The sequence below is a fragment of the Antennarius striatus genome, chromosome 16 (genome assembly GCF_040054535.1).
Source record: "Antennarius striatus isolate MH-2024 chromosome 16, ASM4005453v1, whole genome shotgun sequence".
Lineage (NCBI taxonomy): Eukaryota > Metazoa > Chordata > Actinopteri > Lophiiformes > Antennariidae > Antennarius > Antennarius striatus.
In genome coordinates this window covers 4,979,229-4,997,826 of record NC_090791.1, presented here as the reverse complement: position 1 = coordinate 4,997,826, position 18,598 = coordinate 4,979,229, and the positions used below count along the sequence as shown (strand labels likewise).

The 18,598-nt window shown below is 39.8% G+C and overlaps 1 protein-coding gene across 1 annotated transcript; it reads left to right on the top strand.

Moving 5' to 3' along the window:
- Positions 1–1,181: 1,181 nt before the first annotated feature.
- uncx (UNC homeobox) lies at positions 1,182–4,005 on the top strand. The gene is made up of 3 exons (XM_068337654.1): positions 1,182–1,440; positions 1,931–2,106; positions 3,019–4,005. The coding sequence occupies exons 1-3, from the start codon at positions 1,182–1,184 to the stop codon at positions 4,003–4,005; spliced, it is 1,422 nt and encodes a 473-aa protein (XP_068193755.1).
- Positions 4,006–18,598: the final 14,593 nt, after the last annotated feature.

Sequence of the window (18,598 nt, the reverse complement as noted above, 5' to 3'; positions counted from 1 at the left end):
CAGGGAATGAGTGGGGTGCGAAATTTCAACTCTGATTAACATTATGACAGCGCCAGACTCGGGATAAATAAAGTCGAATTAATTATTTGAAAACCTAATGAGCAGATAGGATTTAAGGCTGGCCATCACAGTGTGTGTTGCCCAAGTGGAGGAGCGTTCCAATTTGGTTTCCTGACAGGAGATGTCAGAAGGAGCACGCAGTGAGGATGGCGGTTTTAGTGCGCTGTGTTGAGTCGTCCCCGTTTCTTTTACCAGTTTGAAGCCTTCCTTTTATTTGGCCATATATTTTGTTCATAAGTCAGCGTGGGTCGTCAGAGAGGCTCACGCCCTGTAGCAGTAAAAGGTTTCACTTTGTGCCCTCAGCAATATCTCAGCCACCCCCCTCCCCCTCTTAAAAACCACCCATATTTCAACAAACACCTTATTTGTTTTACGCCCTCTGCGTGTGAACCTCCCTGATTGTAAAGGTTCGGCTAAATAATGGACAATAACGGGAAGGGTTTATTCTAAACCGCTGGTTTTCAAAGTGGGGCTCGGGGACCAGAGAGGGTACGGACCAACGGAGGACGCAGACGTCCCACAAAGGAAGAATACTTTAATTCAGCCTTATAATGGCAGCTATAGCACCCAAACAGACAGGGAAAAATATAAAAATAGAAATATTACCATTTAGATAAAGACATAAAATAAGAAAATAAACATCTTTGACTTGAGTAAATATATTTATTTTAGTCAGACATTCGTCTTTATTTGCTGCTCCTCCACGGATAAAAAGTCCCGGAGCTAGTGGCGCAGCCGATCCGCCTGCAGTCTTTTCTTCCCCGCATTCAGCGAGCCCTTCCTCCCGGTGGTCCCCCGTGTAGTTACGATGTAGTTCTTATCAAAGCCCTCCTGTCTTGTTGTGACAGCTCTGATATTGTTTATTGAGGTGGATGTCAGCTTTAATTAGCAATCGATACGGGGAGCGTTTGCAGAGCGCGTCTCTGACGTCAGAGTCCATTACCGCTTCTCATTGGGTCTCATATTCCCAGAGCCTGGGCTAATTATTGGGAGGTTCATGTGGATAAAGTACAGCTCATCCCTCCCTTCACATCATGTCCCCTGCTCGTTGGCCGCACTCACTGTATGCTTTTTAAATTCCCATCGCCGGCCTCCAGACGTCGTTCCCTTTTGCCTGCGGGATGATGGACAGCAGGATACTGGATCCACCTCACGCCCAGTTCGGAGGCTCTCTCGGTGGGATGGTGGGCTTCCCGTACCATCTGGGCCACCACCATGTTTACGAATTAACCGGGCATCAACTTCAATCTGCATCCGCGGTTCCTTTCTCAATAGACGGATTACTTAATGGTTCCTGCACGGCGTCAGTGGGTAATTCCAACCCCCTCTTGTCATCGGGTTGCGGGATGAATGGAGATAACCAGCACTACAAATTGACAGGTAAGACTCACGCACAGCCTCAGGCAATCACTCGTTGATGGCTGGTTGCTCAAAGACGAAAGCAGAGAGAAACAAAGACGGGATATTGCGATATAAGTTATCCTCTTGTGGTGCGTTAAGGGGCGCACGCAGAGGAGCGTATTCTCCGCTTTGTCACATCCTCTCCGTCACCGACAGATGAAGATGCATCGACGGAAAAAAAAATAAAATAATGTTCATGTCTGTCAGTAAACAGCAGAGCAAGGAAATATCTGTGCTAACATTTGTAGCTTGTCTGTTAGTTCAATGAAGACGGCGGATCCGATAAAGCTGCAAAATGTCATAGTCTCCACGCCTCAAGTGGAAAGTTTCCAGAATTCTTTACATATGCAGGGAACGCAGTCTTTGTTGAAAGTGTTGCTGAAATATGTCAGTGAGAAATTTGGAATCATCCATTGTTTTTTTGTTGTTGTTTTTTTTTTTGTTTTAATTTATTGTCATTTGCTGTCAGACTCGGGGGACCCAGACAAAGATAGCCCCGGTTGCAAGAGACGGAGAACGCGCACAAATTTCACTGGTTGGCAGTTGGAGGAATTAGAAAAGGCTTTTAATGAGAGCCACTATCCCGACGTTTTCATGAGGGAGGCTCTGGCTCTCCGGCTGGATTTGATAGAATCAAGAGTTCAGGTAAATATATAATAATATTTATATATATATATATATATATATATATATATATATATATATATATATATATATATATATACATATATATATATATATATATATATATATATATATATATATATATTTTTTATTTTTTTTTTTTTAATTTTTTTGTTGTTGTTGTTGTTGTTGTCATGTTAAACGTGTGTGTGTGTGTGTGTGTGTGTGTGTGTGTGTGTGTGTGTGTGTGTGTGTGTGTGTGTTAATCCTGTCAGTTGTATTAATTTAAGCTCACCGTCTCATCTACGATCACAAATAGAGGACAAAATTCAAAATCTATACATTGGAGTATTTATTTAAAAAAATACAAATAAATTACGTTTTTCTGCATGCGGTGTGTGTTTTTGACCTTTCATGGCTTATGCTAGTCCAATAAATCAATTCTAATTACGCCTTTATTTTGGAAAAAAAATAACACACCATTTAATAGGAACTAATAATTTGTCCTTTTTATTTTTTATCTCGATTATTTTGTCAAAATGTCTATGTGGCTTTCATTTTTTTAAAATAACAAACTTGTAAAAACAAAGAAACAAAATTGCTTTTATATTCCGCTTGCTTTAACCTCAGTTAACTGAATGAACTTATTTGAATTTATTTTAAAAATATATTTACAGCAGGTGCACAAGAAAGGAAAATATGAAGACCTATCATCCTGGCCTACAAATGTCAAGCTTCACCCTAACTTTTAGTTGTCTCGTCTGATTGAATTTTAATAACAGACCAAATTATATCCTCAAATAAAAATCCCAAACAATCAGTAGAATCATAGATATCTGATCTATTACGATATTGTCCAAATAATCGACCATTTTTAACAAGTCGTTTCCAGTTTGTGTTGACAGACGCGCACATTTCCACGTGTTTTCACAGGTATGGTTCCAGAACCGCAGAGCCAAATGGAGGAAAAAGGAGAACACAAAGAAAGGCCCGGGTCGACCTGCGCACAACGCCCACCCCACCACCTGCAGCGGGGAGCCCATGGACCCCGATGAGATCGCCCGGAGGGAGCTGGACAGGCTGGAGAAGAAGAAACGGAAGCAGGAGCGACGGTTGCTCAAGTCCCAGAACAAGTTGCAGGCTGGGGATTTATTTCACACCCCGGGTTCGGACAGCGACAGCGGGGTGTCGCATGTGACCGACAGTGACAACATCACAGGCGCGCCTTTTGACTCTGTGGGGGGGAACCACACGCAATCGAGCTGCGACCAAACGCCCCTCCATACCCAAAACCACAACCAAAGACACTTGGACCAGGATGCTGGCGGATCAGAGCTGGACTCGCCCGATGTCAGCCACCGGTCCAGCCTGTGTTCCAACAACAACCGAGCCTCCGGCGTGCAGAAGCTCAACCCGTTCAGCGTCGAAAGCCTCCTTTCGGACTCCAGACCGAGACGCAACCCCGCGGCCTTAGCCTCCTCACGGCCTTTAATAGGAAAAGGACACTTCCTGCTTTATCCCATCACGCAGCCGCTTGGATTCATTGTTCCACAAACTGCCCTGAAGACGGCGTCAGCGGCAAACTCTGACAGTGACACCCCAGCGGACAGAAACCAGCCCGGCGTCCGCTGCGGCGCGTCTGGGGGCTTCGCTGGACGCAGCTCGCCAGAATCTGCGGACGCGCAAAAAGGACAATTGGATTCAGAGGACAAGACGCACAGCAGCCCCCCCAGGGCGACCTTTCCCACTGGCAAAAGTACTCAGATCTCTGTTATTTGCGGCGACAGTCCGCAAGTTGTAAAGCCTGTGGATGCAGACAGAAAAGAGCATTTAGAGCATCCTGTCAACCCCGAGCCTGTCCTCAGTGACAGTCCAACAGAGAGCAAGACACACTTTAAAGAAGATGTCGACTTGGAATAAAACCTCTGGGGGTAAAAAAAACAACAACAACCACCACTACCACCACCAACAACAACAACAACAAAAACAAACAGGCAGAACATTCTGGTATAGCCTCTAAATGACATCCTTCATTAGGCCAAAGCTTAAACATCTTCACATCTAATCTAGGTTCCCCCAGTCTGCTGATATTTTTGTGCTCTCTCTCTCTCTTTCTCTCCTCTCTCTCTCTCTCTCTTTTGGAATATGTGTGTGAGAGAGTGTGAGTGTGAATGTGTGTGTGTGTGTGTGCGTGAGTGTGTGTGTGTCTGAGCCAGGACTCTAGCTATCCTTTAATGTGTGATAACTTGCCAGAAGAAAAAAAAACCACACATACATACACACACAAGACCACGAGACCAACAAAAATCCTCAAGAGCTGTAAAAAAGGTATTATACTATTTATATATGTAAGTTTTTTCTTAAATAAATCTATTGTATACAAGCACCGTGTGAGACCTTAAATAGCAGCACAGGACTACAGTACAGTAGGAAGGGCTTTCTTAAGAAATCTCATGTTGTACTTTGTATATTGCCTTAACAAATTTATTCATCTATAAGCCCCCACTGAAATGAGGTTACGAGCCTGAGGCGAAAAGGACCCGCTCGACTCCTGCAGAGTTTTGATATGAAAGTAATTATTTTCCCGGTGGCTACTGCAGGGGATTCAGTTTATTTTAGCTCAAAGGGGGTTATAATACATTACCGATTTCTAGTGATATGAAATCACATAAACTTCCAAGAATAATAGAATTAGCATGAAAAGGCCTGGGTGTCAAATTGAAATAGGAAAATAATAGCCCCGGCAGCTGGGAGTGTGTGTGTTTGTGCATATTGGATAGGAGATGGGGATTCGTGGGGAGGCATTTTCATGAGCTTTTCTCTTCCTCCCCTTCGTCTTCTTCTCCCTCTCTCTTTCTCTCTCTCTCTCTCCACTTTGTCAGGGCCCCTTGTAGCAGGGCTATATTAAGATAGATGTTCGATGATATCCCTCATTGTTCTGTCGCTTTACATTGATGTTTGTGTGTTATCAGCCTATTGATCATGCGTCGGCTGTAATAGGACGGGCTGAGGCAAACGTGCCTATTTACAATAGCAGAACACATTTGTTCTAATAGGGTTGGTGGTCCCCGGGGAAGCCACGCAGGATCTGGGACATCTGCTCCCTTTTGCAATATTAGCGGCGTTGACCACAACATCACCCGAGGAGGAGACGTTCGTGGCTGTGCGTGTGCGTGTGCGTGTGCGTGTGCGCGTGTGGCGTTCAAAGGCAGCGGATAAAATAAGGAATAAAACAACATCCAGTCCGGCTACAGAACCCACAAGCCCCCCTCTTTTGTTTTTTTTTTTTTTTTTTTTTTTAGTGTTCTCTCTTTTGGGTCTTGATTTGCAAATAAATTGAAAATAATCAGAGGGGTGAGCTTTACGTCTGAGCCGGCGCAAATGAATTTCTGAGCCAGTGTCCCTTTCAAAATATTTACATAAATTTCAACCCATGCAGCTGTTTGCTCTAGGAAGCAATGTCTTATTAGGCTGCTGGTGGTTTGGTAAAAGGGGGGTGTGGGTTGGGGTGGGGGGTTAGACAGACAAGCCAACATGGCACACATACACACGCACACACACACAGCTAACACGCAGAAGATTAGGCCTGGTTGAAAGGTGGAACCTCTGCGTCTGCAGGATGGCGCACAGATAATAGAGACCTCGCTGTGCTTTATGGTGTTTTCACCACTGATTGATTACCTTTCACTATAACATTTATGGTTACCAGTGATTTTTTTTAAGCTGCTTTTTTTTTTTTTTTTTAAACTATCACAAATTGTATTATAAATGTCGAAACAGCCTGTCAAATCGAGTCTGTCACAACCCAAGACTAAGTTGATATATTCACCCTCTAAATTCTTAGAAAACACGGGTATACGAGGGTTGTCTCGTAAATTGTGGCCAATTTGAAATAATTCTTCGGTGTGTGTGTGTGTTTTTTTTTTTTTGCCATGCTACTCTTAGGCTATTTGGGACGTATGCCCAGTTCATCCATAATTCATTAGCGCGCTGAATAGGAGTATCGCTGGCTGCACATTGGTGGCCTTAAGGTGAAATTAGCGATTTGCTTAAGTAGTTAAGCTTTTCTTGCCTGAGAGCTGCACGCTGCATGATTCAAGACAAACTATCAATCGATATGCCTAGGCAGCCTCCAGGAGATGTGTCGTCCATGAATCATACTTTATGAATTCAATTTATACCCGGAGAAATTTTCAATTTGAACGCCGGATCATTATGGGAGAGTGTAAATTGTTTTTGCTCTATTATGCATCGGACGCCATCATTTTTCTTTCTAATTACGGAGGTGTCAGGTCGGGCTGTCATGCAGACGCTGATTTTCAATTTAACTGATCATCATGCATTCATTTTCCCATTTGATAAATCTGCTATCTCGAAGCTTTTCCATGCTCGGAATGCTAAAAAGAGAGGCGCAGATTGGCAAAGTAATAGGGGCCTGTATGCGGCAATAAGTGCAGATCAGGCAGCTAATTTAACACCTCCTGGTATTTCCATTTCCATTTCTCATTTCCAACTCTCAAAGGAGGAAAAGCAGCCCAAAGGCAGAAAGCTGGTAGGCTTTCTACTATCGGAGAAAGACAGAGAAAAAAATCTACCAAAACGGCTTGTTTTCAGCCACACATTTCCTAAATTAGGATATCAAGCTTAATTAAGGCTAATAGAGTTTTCTCAGTATGTGTTAGTTTTATTTAATAGAAACAAATTTGCACAATTAATTACGGCCATGATATTGAGGGTCTCATTTGCTGCGTTCGAGCTGCAGCCGAAATTAGCGTTTTCAGAAATAAGCCTCTCATTTCCAAGCCAAATGACTAACCGAATGTTTTTCTACCATCACAGATAGCTCTTTGGGTTATTTCCCATGTTTGATCTAAATGGACCAAAATCAGATTAGACGTCAACTCTTTTTTGCTGCAGATGAGCTAAATACATCCAAATATGTGATAGTGTTCCGGAAATATCTTTTATTTTATTAATAATATATTTAGATTTGTTTCACCACATCAAATTGTTTACTCTTGAGATACACAACGTGCAATTCCAATTGGAGATATTATTATTATTGCTCTGTCCATGGAAGCATTTTTAAATCTGTGTGCAGGAAAAATTTTTTAAATAAGTTTTCATGCTTAAAATCAACTCAACTGGACAACTTGTACTCTTGCCCTAAATCCTCCTGTCTATACAGACTTCTGCTCTTGCGCGCTTTGTGTCGTCGCATGTGATCCCAGAGGCTTGGATAAAGAAAGAACCGTGTCACTTTTTAAAAAAGGATCCTCAGTAAAATAAAAATGGCACTTGACATTTGGCTTCTCCTGCAGCAACTCTGCCATGCCTTTTAGGATTATTTTACATCTACATACTCATTAATGCGCCGGTGGATTTAATCATTCTTATCTTTCCTGTGCATACCTGGGATAAGCCTGAAATTACCATCTGCATTGATTTCTGGACGATCCTTAAAATAATTCTAATTATTTCTCTGTTTCGAGAAAAAAAAAAATCCCTGTAATCAAAATGTAGTTTGTTACACTTGAACATTCGCATCCCGCCCCCCCCCCGTTTCTGTGTGCTTTTAATGTGAATGAAACAAATCAAAATTTGGGTGAAATAAAGATTCATTCCCAGTATACATTTGGTAACAAAATTTAATTGATCATATGACCCATTTAACAACCTCCACACTGGCCTTTTCAGATTAAAAATATAGACTTTTTTTTGTTTTAAAGATTTTCCCTTAACCACATCTCAAGTTTTAAAATGTAATTTTACACAGAGTGAAGAAAAGAGGGTCAAATAATCAATCCTAGTCAAACACTATAATTGCTACATTAACGTTAGCTGATCTTTTAAAAGATACAGAGCATCAAATCTGCATCATATTTAATGTAAATTGAAGAAAAGAAAGAAAAGCATGGTTCAAAATGATGCCCTGCATTGAGTTCTGGAACTTTTTTAATCTGTCATTCTTTGTGTTTGAAACTCTGATGTTGTGACAGAATATGCAAATTGACATTTGTGATGAATAAGGTAACACAAACTTTCCTGAAAAAAACAAAACAAAACAACAACTAGCAAGCAAACAACAACTTTCCTAATTAACAAATGGCTGAAATGTTCAACCATAGAAAAAATGACATCTTCATGTTTTGGTATGAGAAATGTGATCTAAAAGACAAAAGAGAAAAAAATAGATAAAGAGGAAACAACATGTGGAAACATTTGTTGAACAGATTATGTAATGAAAAATGTAAGAAATGGCAAATATTAAAAATTTGAACTTATTTGAGAAGCTAATATTGATAGGGAGTAGATTAATTAAATTGGTACAATCTTCCTTTTAAAAGATGTGATTTGTTTTTCAAACTTTAGTGTAAAAGACTGGGATTTTCTTGTTTAATAACCCCAGAAAACACTAAAAATGAACATGTCCAACAGCAACCGATCAAACAATTCACACGTATAGAAATGAGCTGTGCAATAACATTTGTGGAATAATATTCCATTTCCTTCTTCCATTCAAAAAATGTCTTTCTCATTTAAATATTGCACATTTTTTCATTATGCAGGCTCCATATTGTTTTGGCATAGCTGAGGGGAAGGATTACATATTTGAGTCCTTTTTAAGTGCACTTGTAACCTTGTGCGATGATGTGAGAGGTGACAGGAGTCCATTCACAATGGTCACACCTGAAACTATCATGTCTGGCCTCATTATCTTAAGCGACCTGCGTTGTGCTTTTGGATTACAGAACCTGGTGATTCAAAGGACTAAGAAAGTACTGAAATAAAGCAAATGATGTGCTAAAATTTCCTGGTAAGGATAAAAGGATGGTATTCATTCAGTGCTAGTTGCTGATACGCTGGGACATAAATTTCAAAGTAAGTGAATAACCGCTGTCTGACAGTCGTTGTATTTAATACTTTAACTAGACGGCTTCTTCCCTTGAAAAAGCCACATTGAAGTAATCATGCCATTAAAGCATCTGATGTGATAAAAAGTGACTCCACCGTTTTCCTGGGGTATCTGGTGTGTAAATCTTTGGAAGACCACTTAAGGTACTTCAGCAATCAGTAACATTGAGGAAAAACTTAGACGGCGCTTGTCTCGGACTGTCATGGCTACTAAATCTGGCTCAGTTCCTCGTGAAGAGGCTTGCGGTTTGTCTCCGAGTGAGATTGATGTGTTTTGAATTGAAAAACAAACCAAACAAACCCGAACACATTTTTCTAAGACTCACTTCATAGGTATTTTGAATGTACTGGAAAATCCTTACGAATGCAAACTGAGATTAAAGGTATAGGGATTTATTTGGCATTCTAGTCTTTAGCCTAAATGCTAACTCCCTTTTGATGGCGGGATGAAATGTCAGGGGATCCAATGCACCCCCTAAAATTACTTCCCTGATCGTCAGCAGATAATCAGTACAGATGAAACCTAATCCTTCCATCAGAAATCAATACATAAAAGATGTTCACTGTATTTTTTATGGATAATTTTACAACAAAATTGTCTGCTGCAAAGCTGTGCATCATTTCATGATGCTGTTGACACAGCAGTAAGTGTGTGTGGCAATACGGTGACTTCACACATGTATGCGTGTATCTATAAAGCTCATTTATCACCTTCAGTGGCTGAAAATATAGGTTAAACAATTTCCAATAAAATTTTGTTTCTTTATTTGGTTCTAATCTCACACGTGTGTGGGCTAACTAGCAGGTGTGTTTGGAGGACAATCAATCTCACTGTTGTCGTCTATTTTCTTATGCAAGACACACAACGTTGTCTCGTTTCTTTTCTACATTAATGTCAGAATGTATTGAAATAGTTACAGAGGTCATCTAATGAACAGTTTGGCTGCTTAACTGGTGGTATTAGGGCGACATAGAAACCATCGGCGTTGATGGAACTTTGCTCCAATAGCGTCCGATGGCTGGCAGCTGACCCAGAGAGTCACCATTGAGGTCCGGGTTCGATACGATGAGTAGAAGAGCCTCTTTCAGGAGAGTCCAAAGACAAGTTCTGTTTCCTTTTTATTCTAATATAAATCGTCTCTAGTGGCACGACTGAATCTGAGGTCAAATAAAAGCTCACAAAATAAAATTGCCTCCCACCTGCATTTTTAATGGTTGGTTTGCTGTTTGGTTTCAGATTTATTTATTTTGTCAAGGTAATTATTACCTTGAGTTTGATGCTCAGTGATCCAGATTTATTTATTTATTTAGGTGTTTATTGCTTAGAGTTCAACAGTCATCCTGTTTCCAATAAGTCAAAGATTGTTCATTTCTGACAATGTGGAATTTTTGATGTGATATTGTGGGGAGGGAGGGGTGGGAGTGTTAATCAGATATTGGCTTTTCTCTCCTGCAAACTATTGTTATTTTATCAGCTTTTAAAAATCCCTCATTGGCTGACGTCTAATGAACGGAATGAACTCTGTTAACAGCCCATCAGAGGATGAATGGAGGAACCCTTTTCTCAACGTTCAGATGTAATCATTCTGCATTAGCCAGAGATACAAAACGCAGAACGCTTTCCTTCAATCAAATGATCATTGTCAACATTCATTCATAATAAAACAGCACTCTCTCTGCATTTCTTTCTCCATCCCTCAATATCTCCTCACGACAGTTAAAGCATGATTGCGAAGTAAGTGCAAAGAGATTGTGTGATCGCGGTTAAATGGGAACACAGATTGAACGTGAACTACAGATATCACTGACCACAAACTGCCCACAAGGTCTGCATCAAACAGCTGACCTGTACAAAAAAAGTCCTGCTGGATCACCATGAGCACAGACCGTCCATGTGCTGGAGACTGAGCCAAAGGATAGAGCAATTTAGGGCCAGACTGACTTTACCTTGACTGGGAAGGAATCCTTAATTTGAGAGTGAAAGGTGACACCACAACGTCGTTGACACAGCCTTTTCAAGGTAGGATTTCTACATCCTTTTTGTGCCTTATTACCTTCCTGTGTGAATTTACAAAGTCATAATATTCCGCCTCTAACACCGCAGCACGAGGTCCAAAATCTTCATACCCTCAGGGTAGGAGGTCAACACCACATGAGAGGGATGGTTGCAAAATACTTATTATTTTGGTTTTGCATGAGCATACATTGCCTTCAGAAGCCCAAAACTTGTTGCATGAGGAAAATGTTTGATTAAACAGATTACCTTGAGGGAATTTCTTCAATGGATGATGAAGCTGATACGATGAACATTGAGACAGTTATACATATAAATGCAATTTCATTCGACAACAGTTCCTTAGAAGATCTTGTTTCCTGGTGGTGAATACAGCAGAACAGTTTTGGGCTCATGCCATTCTGTCCAAGCAGGAACTACCTGCTACTTGTTCCATTGGCTAAATTAGTGTAGACAGGTAACCTCGATGCTTGAAGTCCCTGTATAGGATTTTATAGCTCAATAATCCAATAATTTCTTTGAATCTTTCTGGCTGAATCAATGTGAATTGCCACCAGTTGTAGCTCAGAAGTGGAACCCTGGAGAATGTCTTCAGCCCTTTCTTGAAAGCTACGGGAGAGTAAAGCCATTTGTTGCTTGATAGCTGTGTCCTGAAGGTCTGCAGGGGCTTCATTCAAGGCATAACAGCACAGTGATCCGGGGAAGAAGAAGACTCACATCCCCAACAGTGTCCCGTGAGGATTTCTCAAATCGTCAGAGTCAAGATCTCACAAACCATCATATTGATTCCAGTTGGGCACAAATGTTTACAAAAATGCACTATTTCAAACATCTATATAGTTGGTCAAAGTATAGCAGGTGGTTACCTGAAAACATTTGATTTTAATGTTGCCTTAAGACTCATTGGAAGTCTTACGTGTTAAAGTTCACAAGTTAAAAAACATTTTTTTTAGATATATGTTCATCGACTGAGTTACATCCAGTTGCACAATTTCCTTGCACAAAATAGCACATCCCCACTGGAGAGCAAGAGGGAAGCTCTTATTGTGAAAGGTCTCCTAGCAGGAAGTTGGTATTCAAATGATTTAGTGATGACTGTTATGAATAAAACTTTGATAAATGTGAAGTGTCTTAGTAGTATTATAGATACATTACAGATATTATGAACATCTTTGATTTAGTGAAATGAATTCAGTCCAATTTGAAGGAAATGGGGCCAAAAAACGTAAACAATTAATGACAGAGACAGATTTTTCCAGGAAATTAGTTAAAAGTGGTAGAAGACCTGGATTAAATGTCAATATAAATGCTATAAATATATATGCAATTACATGGTGATATAGAGTACATGGAAACAACAAGAAAATGTCTGTATATACAGCCATGTACTCCAGCGGTAAATAAAAAAAGAGAAAATGTACTTACCTTGTATACTTGTAAGTGTTAAATGACTTTGGGATTGCAAACACTTGCATGGGTGGGTGACATAAATCCATTTAATCTGAAATATAGAAGAGTAAACTTCATCATAGTTTTGCTTTTGTCATTAACTCAAGCTTGTTTTTCACAGTAGTATTTGTAATATCTTGTTGATACATGGATTTCTGCCATCGTGAATGTGCATAAAAACAGCATAAACTCCACTGCGCATCAATCGGAATAGAAACTATTATGTGAAATATTGTGTGCATATAAATGTTGTCATCGGTGGCTGATTCGTACGAGAAAAAAACAACAACAAGCATTTTCCTTTCTTGGCTTCCCAGGGAATCTGTGCCTCAGAGGTTAATGAAGTGTGAAGTGTGAAAACTTCCTGAGATGGGATGAGTTAAATAGTGTTCTCAGATGTTAAAGCAACACTGTCCAAATGTATTTGTGTGTGTCATTTCCTCATAAGTCTTAAATCTGGTGAACATGCCACCCCGGGTCATCTGCCGGCACATTTGGGAATGCTGAATGCCATCTTGCGTGTTCCGGTCAGTCCTCATGCATGGGGTGTAATAACACAATCAGAATTAACTGATTGTCAGTTTATTGTGAAAAGGTTGCGTTGAGAGTTTTCTCATGATAAAGAAAGGAAATGTATATATCCCATTTAAGTTTGACTGAAAATGATGATCAAAAATGGTCATTATAATTTTAGCCTTAAAATTATAAAGACAATTTTTTATGAGAATCTACTGTAAAATATTTTGTTCTTCTCATCCGACAGCGGAACATTTGAGAATCACTCCATAGCATGATGGATGCATTGTTTGACATTATCATGTCGCTTCCACGTTTTATTTTCCCTGCGCTACCAAAAATCCAATTTTAAGAGGCAAGCCCACAAACACGATTTATGCCATCGCAAATATTTTAGAGTGTAATTCTGCTCCAATATTCTGTTCAGATATCGTCTGTCCACAGTTGAATTTGTGAAGTGAAAAATATTTGTACTTATATATTATGGAAGTTTTAATGAGGGAGAAGGAATGGTTTCTGCGTTGGGAACTTTAATACTATTTTTTACGTGCTCAGTGTTAGATTGACATTAAAAAATTTTATTCATGATTTAATGTGTGTGTTAAAGTATAAATAATTAATTCTGCATTTGTAACAGAAATGTAAAATTTAGCCACCCTAAAATTACATTTGATGAACTAATTTGCCAATATAAATAGTTTGATAGTATAATATTATTAATATTAGCACTGATACTAATAGGGGGATTAAATTTTTGTCATGATGTATTTGAACTTAACAGGGTGACCTTTATAATGGATACAATATGTGCCTAAGGGAGACCTCACTAATAGACATTTTTTGGCTGCAATTAAAGATGGTTCCCATGGAAGGTCTGTCACATCCTCCAAGGCGTGAGCCTCAAACCCGACTCCTTCCTCTCGTCATTAAAGTGGTACTGCAAATGTTCTTTGCACATTAGGGCCAAGACCTTGGATCTCACTATTACAAGCACATTATTTAATCCCTGGGCTCTCCGGTAGTACTGACATGTACAATTTCTGTCATTAACGTTCTTGTAAGCTCAGGGATGGACCAGACTCAGGAATCTGCCCCAGGTCCAGTTTTTCATTTAATGGCCCGGGGGAAGCGGGTTTCAGCCGGGCCTGAATGCTGCCATAAAAGTGCTCGCGTGTTATGGCTCTGCTGGCTCGATCGATCGCATTAGACCCAAGGAAGTGGTGAGATGTGACAGGCCAGAAACATTTCAACAGTGACACAGTGTATCTAAGAGCTCAAGGCACACTTCTGGAAATAAAAAAAAAAAAGCCAAAAAGCCATGTATCCCTCCTGTAAATGGGTGTGATTAGTCATAAAGGAGCTTATTGTGCAGAGGCTGGAAGCAAATTAGAGGTGATAGTGGGACAGAATCAATGCTGTTTACCTCTTGGAGGTGTGAGCTTATCCATCAGCAGCAGTGAGGATGGTCGAGATTCCCTCCTTCCCCAACTCCTTATTGACAGTTTCAGGAGGACCTGAGGAAAGAGTATTTTAAGACATAACACTCATTTCTCTGCTATCGATGAGCAGCCAGGGCTTTCAAAATAAGCGATTAAGACAAGGACGGAATAATTAAAGCACCACCTGCACCTTCTTAAGCCAGATGTACAGCCTGCTTGGAGAATTCATTCACCTTGTCCATTTCTTTACAGTATTTAGTTCTCATGCACGACAAATAAGATCCCAAAATAAGTTTTATGTTTGCAGATCTCGCTCTTCGTTTGACCTTCACTTTTGGCTTTCTTCGAATATAATATAGGAAAATACCAAGATTTTTTTTTTTTCCACAAAGAATGGGTTTTAATCTGCTACATTTATAAGACTGATGAGACTGATGGTAATGTGTTCATTAGACCGATGTCAAAACCAATTAAAACTAATTCATAACTAAATGTCCATAGACACTTTTACCACTAATGACCAACTCCCTGACAATCAAATCATCAAATGTGATGTTTGACCGGTTTATGGGATTGAGAGGTCATGGTGATAAACCATTCTTCGACACCATTACTCCAACACACATCAGGTGAAATATTTCTAAGTATATTAATTCAACAAGATGAGCCAGAAGACGCTAAGTCCAGTCTGTCACTCCGGCATTAAATGTTGCTTACGAGACCGCATCCCTGCAGAGGAGTTTTATTCCCCAGTGGAAACACAGTCACTGTGTCTAGTTTTAATCTAATTAATTATATTTTTATACAATTTTACACATTGTTACCATAGCAAATTAAAAGAAATGTCACAAATTTTCACTGTATTTATTCAGTGTAGCAAAGACGGTATTAAGGAGGGGTGTTTGGTGTGTTGTAAAGCTTTCTGTGGTGATTGTTCCTCCTGCCCTTACTGTCTGTTAGAGGATTGTTAAGAAGAACATATTTCAAAGTGGTTGATGGAGACATTAATCCCCAGTCGTCGTTTCATACTTTTGTCTCTTCAGTCTCTGTCTCTGTTTCCCTGGACAGTGATTCCATGTTGTGACTCAGATGTTAACTCAAATATGTCAGAAACACGGTATGTTTGGGATAATGATGTGATCTTTTTTCTTTTAAACTCAGACAACTGAAGTCCAAACATTAGTCTCTGATGTATTTGAGCCTTTTTGCACCAAACGAGAATTGCGTTATTGTTTCCCATCTCTTGCACTGTATCTGTCTTCAGAAAAGATTATATGATTCTCGTAAATGCGAAGTAGTCATTAAGTGTTGTTGGTGTTTATATTACTACCAGCTTTGGATCGCCTGAAGGAGGAGGAGGAAGACAAGGAGGAGCATGGGGAGGTTATCTGAGGCGATAGGTGAGGCCTGCAGGGATGGAGATGTCAGACAGTGGATATCCACCCTCAGAAGTCTGAGCTACACAATCATATGCTCTCCTTTTCAAGTATAAAGTAGTAGAACGAGTCCGGATTGGCTAAGTCTAGCTAGTAAGAGTGCTAACTTCCTTTGACAGCTTTGTGTCACAGTGTCTGATCACTTTTACCGTACACATTATCATGCCTACGAATGTTTGTCCCATCTTATGAAACATCGTTAAAAACAGCCTGTAACCCATTCTGCCTGTCTTATAACTATACCTGCAGCTGTTGAATCACTTCCCCGATTCTCTCACAGATACGTGTTGTTGGTTTGTATCAGAAGTGGCTCGAGAGCACACAAACAAGTCAATCAAAGGGAAAGTCACGCACCGAGGGAGAGAGAGACAATATTATGGAAATAATAGTATAACTTCCAGTAAAGAGGTGAGCTGACCTAGTTCTAGCGGTACACTCACAAGCCACGACGTGTCTCGAAGGACTCGATTCTCCTCCAGAGGAAGGTGACTTTGTCCTTGATGAAAGGCAGTTAGTGGCCTCTCCAGTACAACACAAGTTTTCCGTCAAACAGGCAGGTATGATGCTAAACCCAAGAGTCCAGGGTTCTGACATGCTACACATTATGGTCACTGTTCGTTAGATTATATGCACAATTGTAAGCGCTCTGCATTTTTATAAGATATCATGAATGTAAAAGCCATTGAGTGAATGCACAATGATTTCCCTGAACAACACTTGTCCAACCACAGCTTAGGTCATGTAACTAAGCACAGCAAGGTCTTAGTTACTTTGGATGTGCTCACATTTGAAGAATCGTATATGCGGCAAAATAATAAGAAATAGATTCACCTAGTGTCAAAGGGATGTTAGTAGTGTATATCAGAATTTGGGCTAACATTAGCAGCATATTTGGAAACCAACACCTCGAAAATTTTATACAGGAATTGTTCTAGTCCAGGCATGGGCAAAATACGGCCCTCAAGGCTTTTTAATCTGGCCTGCCAAATTTGTTTAATACTATATATCACAATTAAATGTAACTCAAAAGGGTAGTACAGGTTGCCTTAACTTACCCATAAACCAAAAAGGAGCAAAAGCCAAGGCAATGAAATACGCAGCATTAGTCCGAGACCATGGCAACATGTGGATGGAGTTATTTTCCAAAGGAAATATCATCTTCTTCATGGCAGTAGATATTTGTCCAATCTTGCTGGAATTATGGCTATGTCACCACCAATGACATCTGGTAGAACTGGACCACTGACCAAAAAGTCAGCTCAAAAAGTCAGCAGATTATTTTTTTCCCCCCTCCATATCACAAAGTCAATGTTAGTTTAATTAGCTAGGCAGTAGCAAGAACTACAATGTTAGCAATTTCACCTGCTAAAACAGTTTCTGGCTAGAAAAGAAATGCTTGATTTTGTCTACATTCGAATGAGATCATAGATTTAACGGCTTAAAGAAATAACAAAGACTGCATGGAATTGGAAGCACAAAGCTCCACAGACATTGAACTGACTTCGGTGGAAAGGTTATCTAACACTGATTTGTCATTTTAGAAGGAGAGCTTTCAGTCTTCCTTTCCCCTTCATGGAACAATAACTAACATACTTTATTGATGAAATGTGAATTAGCATCATTGTTTGGCAACCTTAACCTCAAAGAGAAATAATTATTGTTATTATGTTCAGTAGTGATGGGAGTATTTCTCAGAGGAGATCCACTCTAATTGTGCGGTCATGTTTCATGCTATTTTCACATTTTCAAAATTGTTTTAGTCCGGATACCTGCTGAGTGTATTTGAAATAAGTGTTTGGAAGTTGAATCTCTTACCAAATCTAATTTCCAAGTATCTTATGTGCACCCTTTTTAAAAATAATTGAGCCAGCAGTGCTGACAAAAGCCTGTTCTGTCATAGATCTTGTAGCAATGCCTGCACATTCAAGATATCCTCCACTACAAAAGTGTCTTCCCATTAATGAATAGAGCATGAGCTGGGGAAATTATTCCTTGAATTCTCTGGGCAGATAATGATTCTCATCTTTATCAGTGGTTTATCTTCTAAGGTCAAGATTAAAGTGAAAAGCGATGTGAACCCCCAGTGTCTCCAATTAAGAAGACTGAGAAAGAAAGGAGGAGAGGGAATGAGAGAGCAGAGGTGGACTTGGCTACTTTGCTCAGCTTTCCAGTCCCTATGTATCCATGAGAAATAGAAAACAACGCAATTAAATTATGACACCTGACACCTAGACCCCGCATCAATGTGAATCATAATGGACTAACCGCTGAACGTGAGATCCTGGCAGACGATTAATGCGATCGCACGCATTAGCAGGTTTCTAGCCACTTACGGATTTTTCATTTTCATTCATAGAAACTATATGTTAAATATTAACATGAAAAAAAAAAGCGCTGATATATCTGCATGTGGTATTTAAATCATTGTCTCTGTACATTGGTATACTTTTCAGCAGGTGGCCAATTGCTTCCAGAGTGAAGCAGCCCTATCCTGCTGTTTTGTATAGGATTAAGAAAATATTCATGGGATGCTAGTTTTACACGTGATTTATATCTGGAAGTTTTTTTTGTTTAAACATGGTGGTTGCTTTTGTCACTGGGTTTCCTTTGGGGGCTCTTTACTCACAATCATAGAACGTTTAAGTCTAAATTGATGCCAATTAAATTTGACTTTAATATACTGTATGTATGAATGGAAGATTCTTGTGTCGAGAATTTTGACAAACTGTTTAATAATTTCATTA

Excerpts from the sequence above, each read along its gene's own strand:
- uncx (XM_068337654.1), top strand. The coding sequence starts at position 1,182 with ATGATGGACAGCAGGATACTGGATCCACCTCACGCCCAGTTCGGAGGC. Across the intron at positions 1,441-1,930 it reads CCAGCACTACAAATTGACAG|ACTCGGGGGACCCAGACAAA; the intron begins GTAAGACTCACG and ends ATTTGCTGTCAG. Across the intron at positions 2,107-3,018 it reads TGATAGAATCAAGAGTTCAG|GTATGGTTCCAGAACCGCAG; the intron begins GTAAATATATAA and ends GTGTTTTCACAG.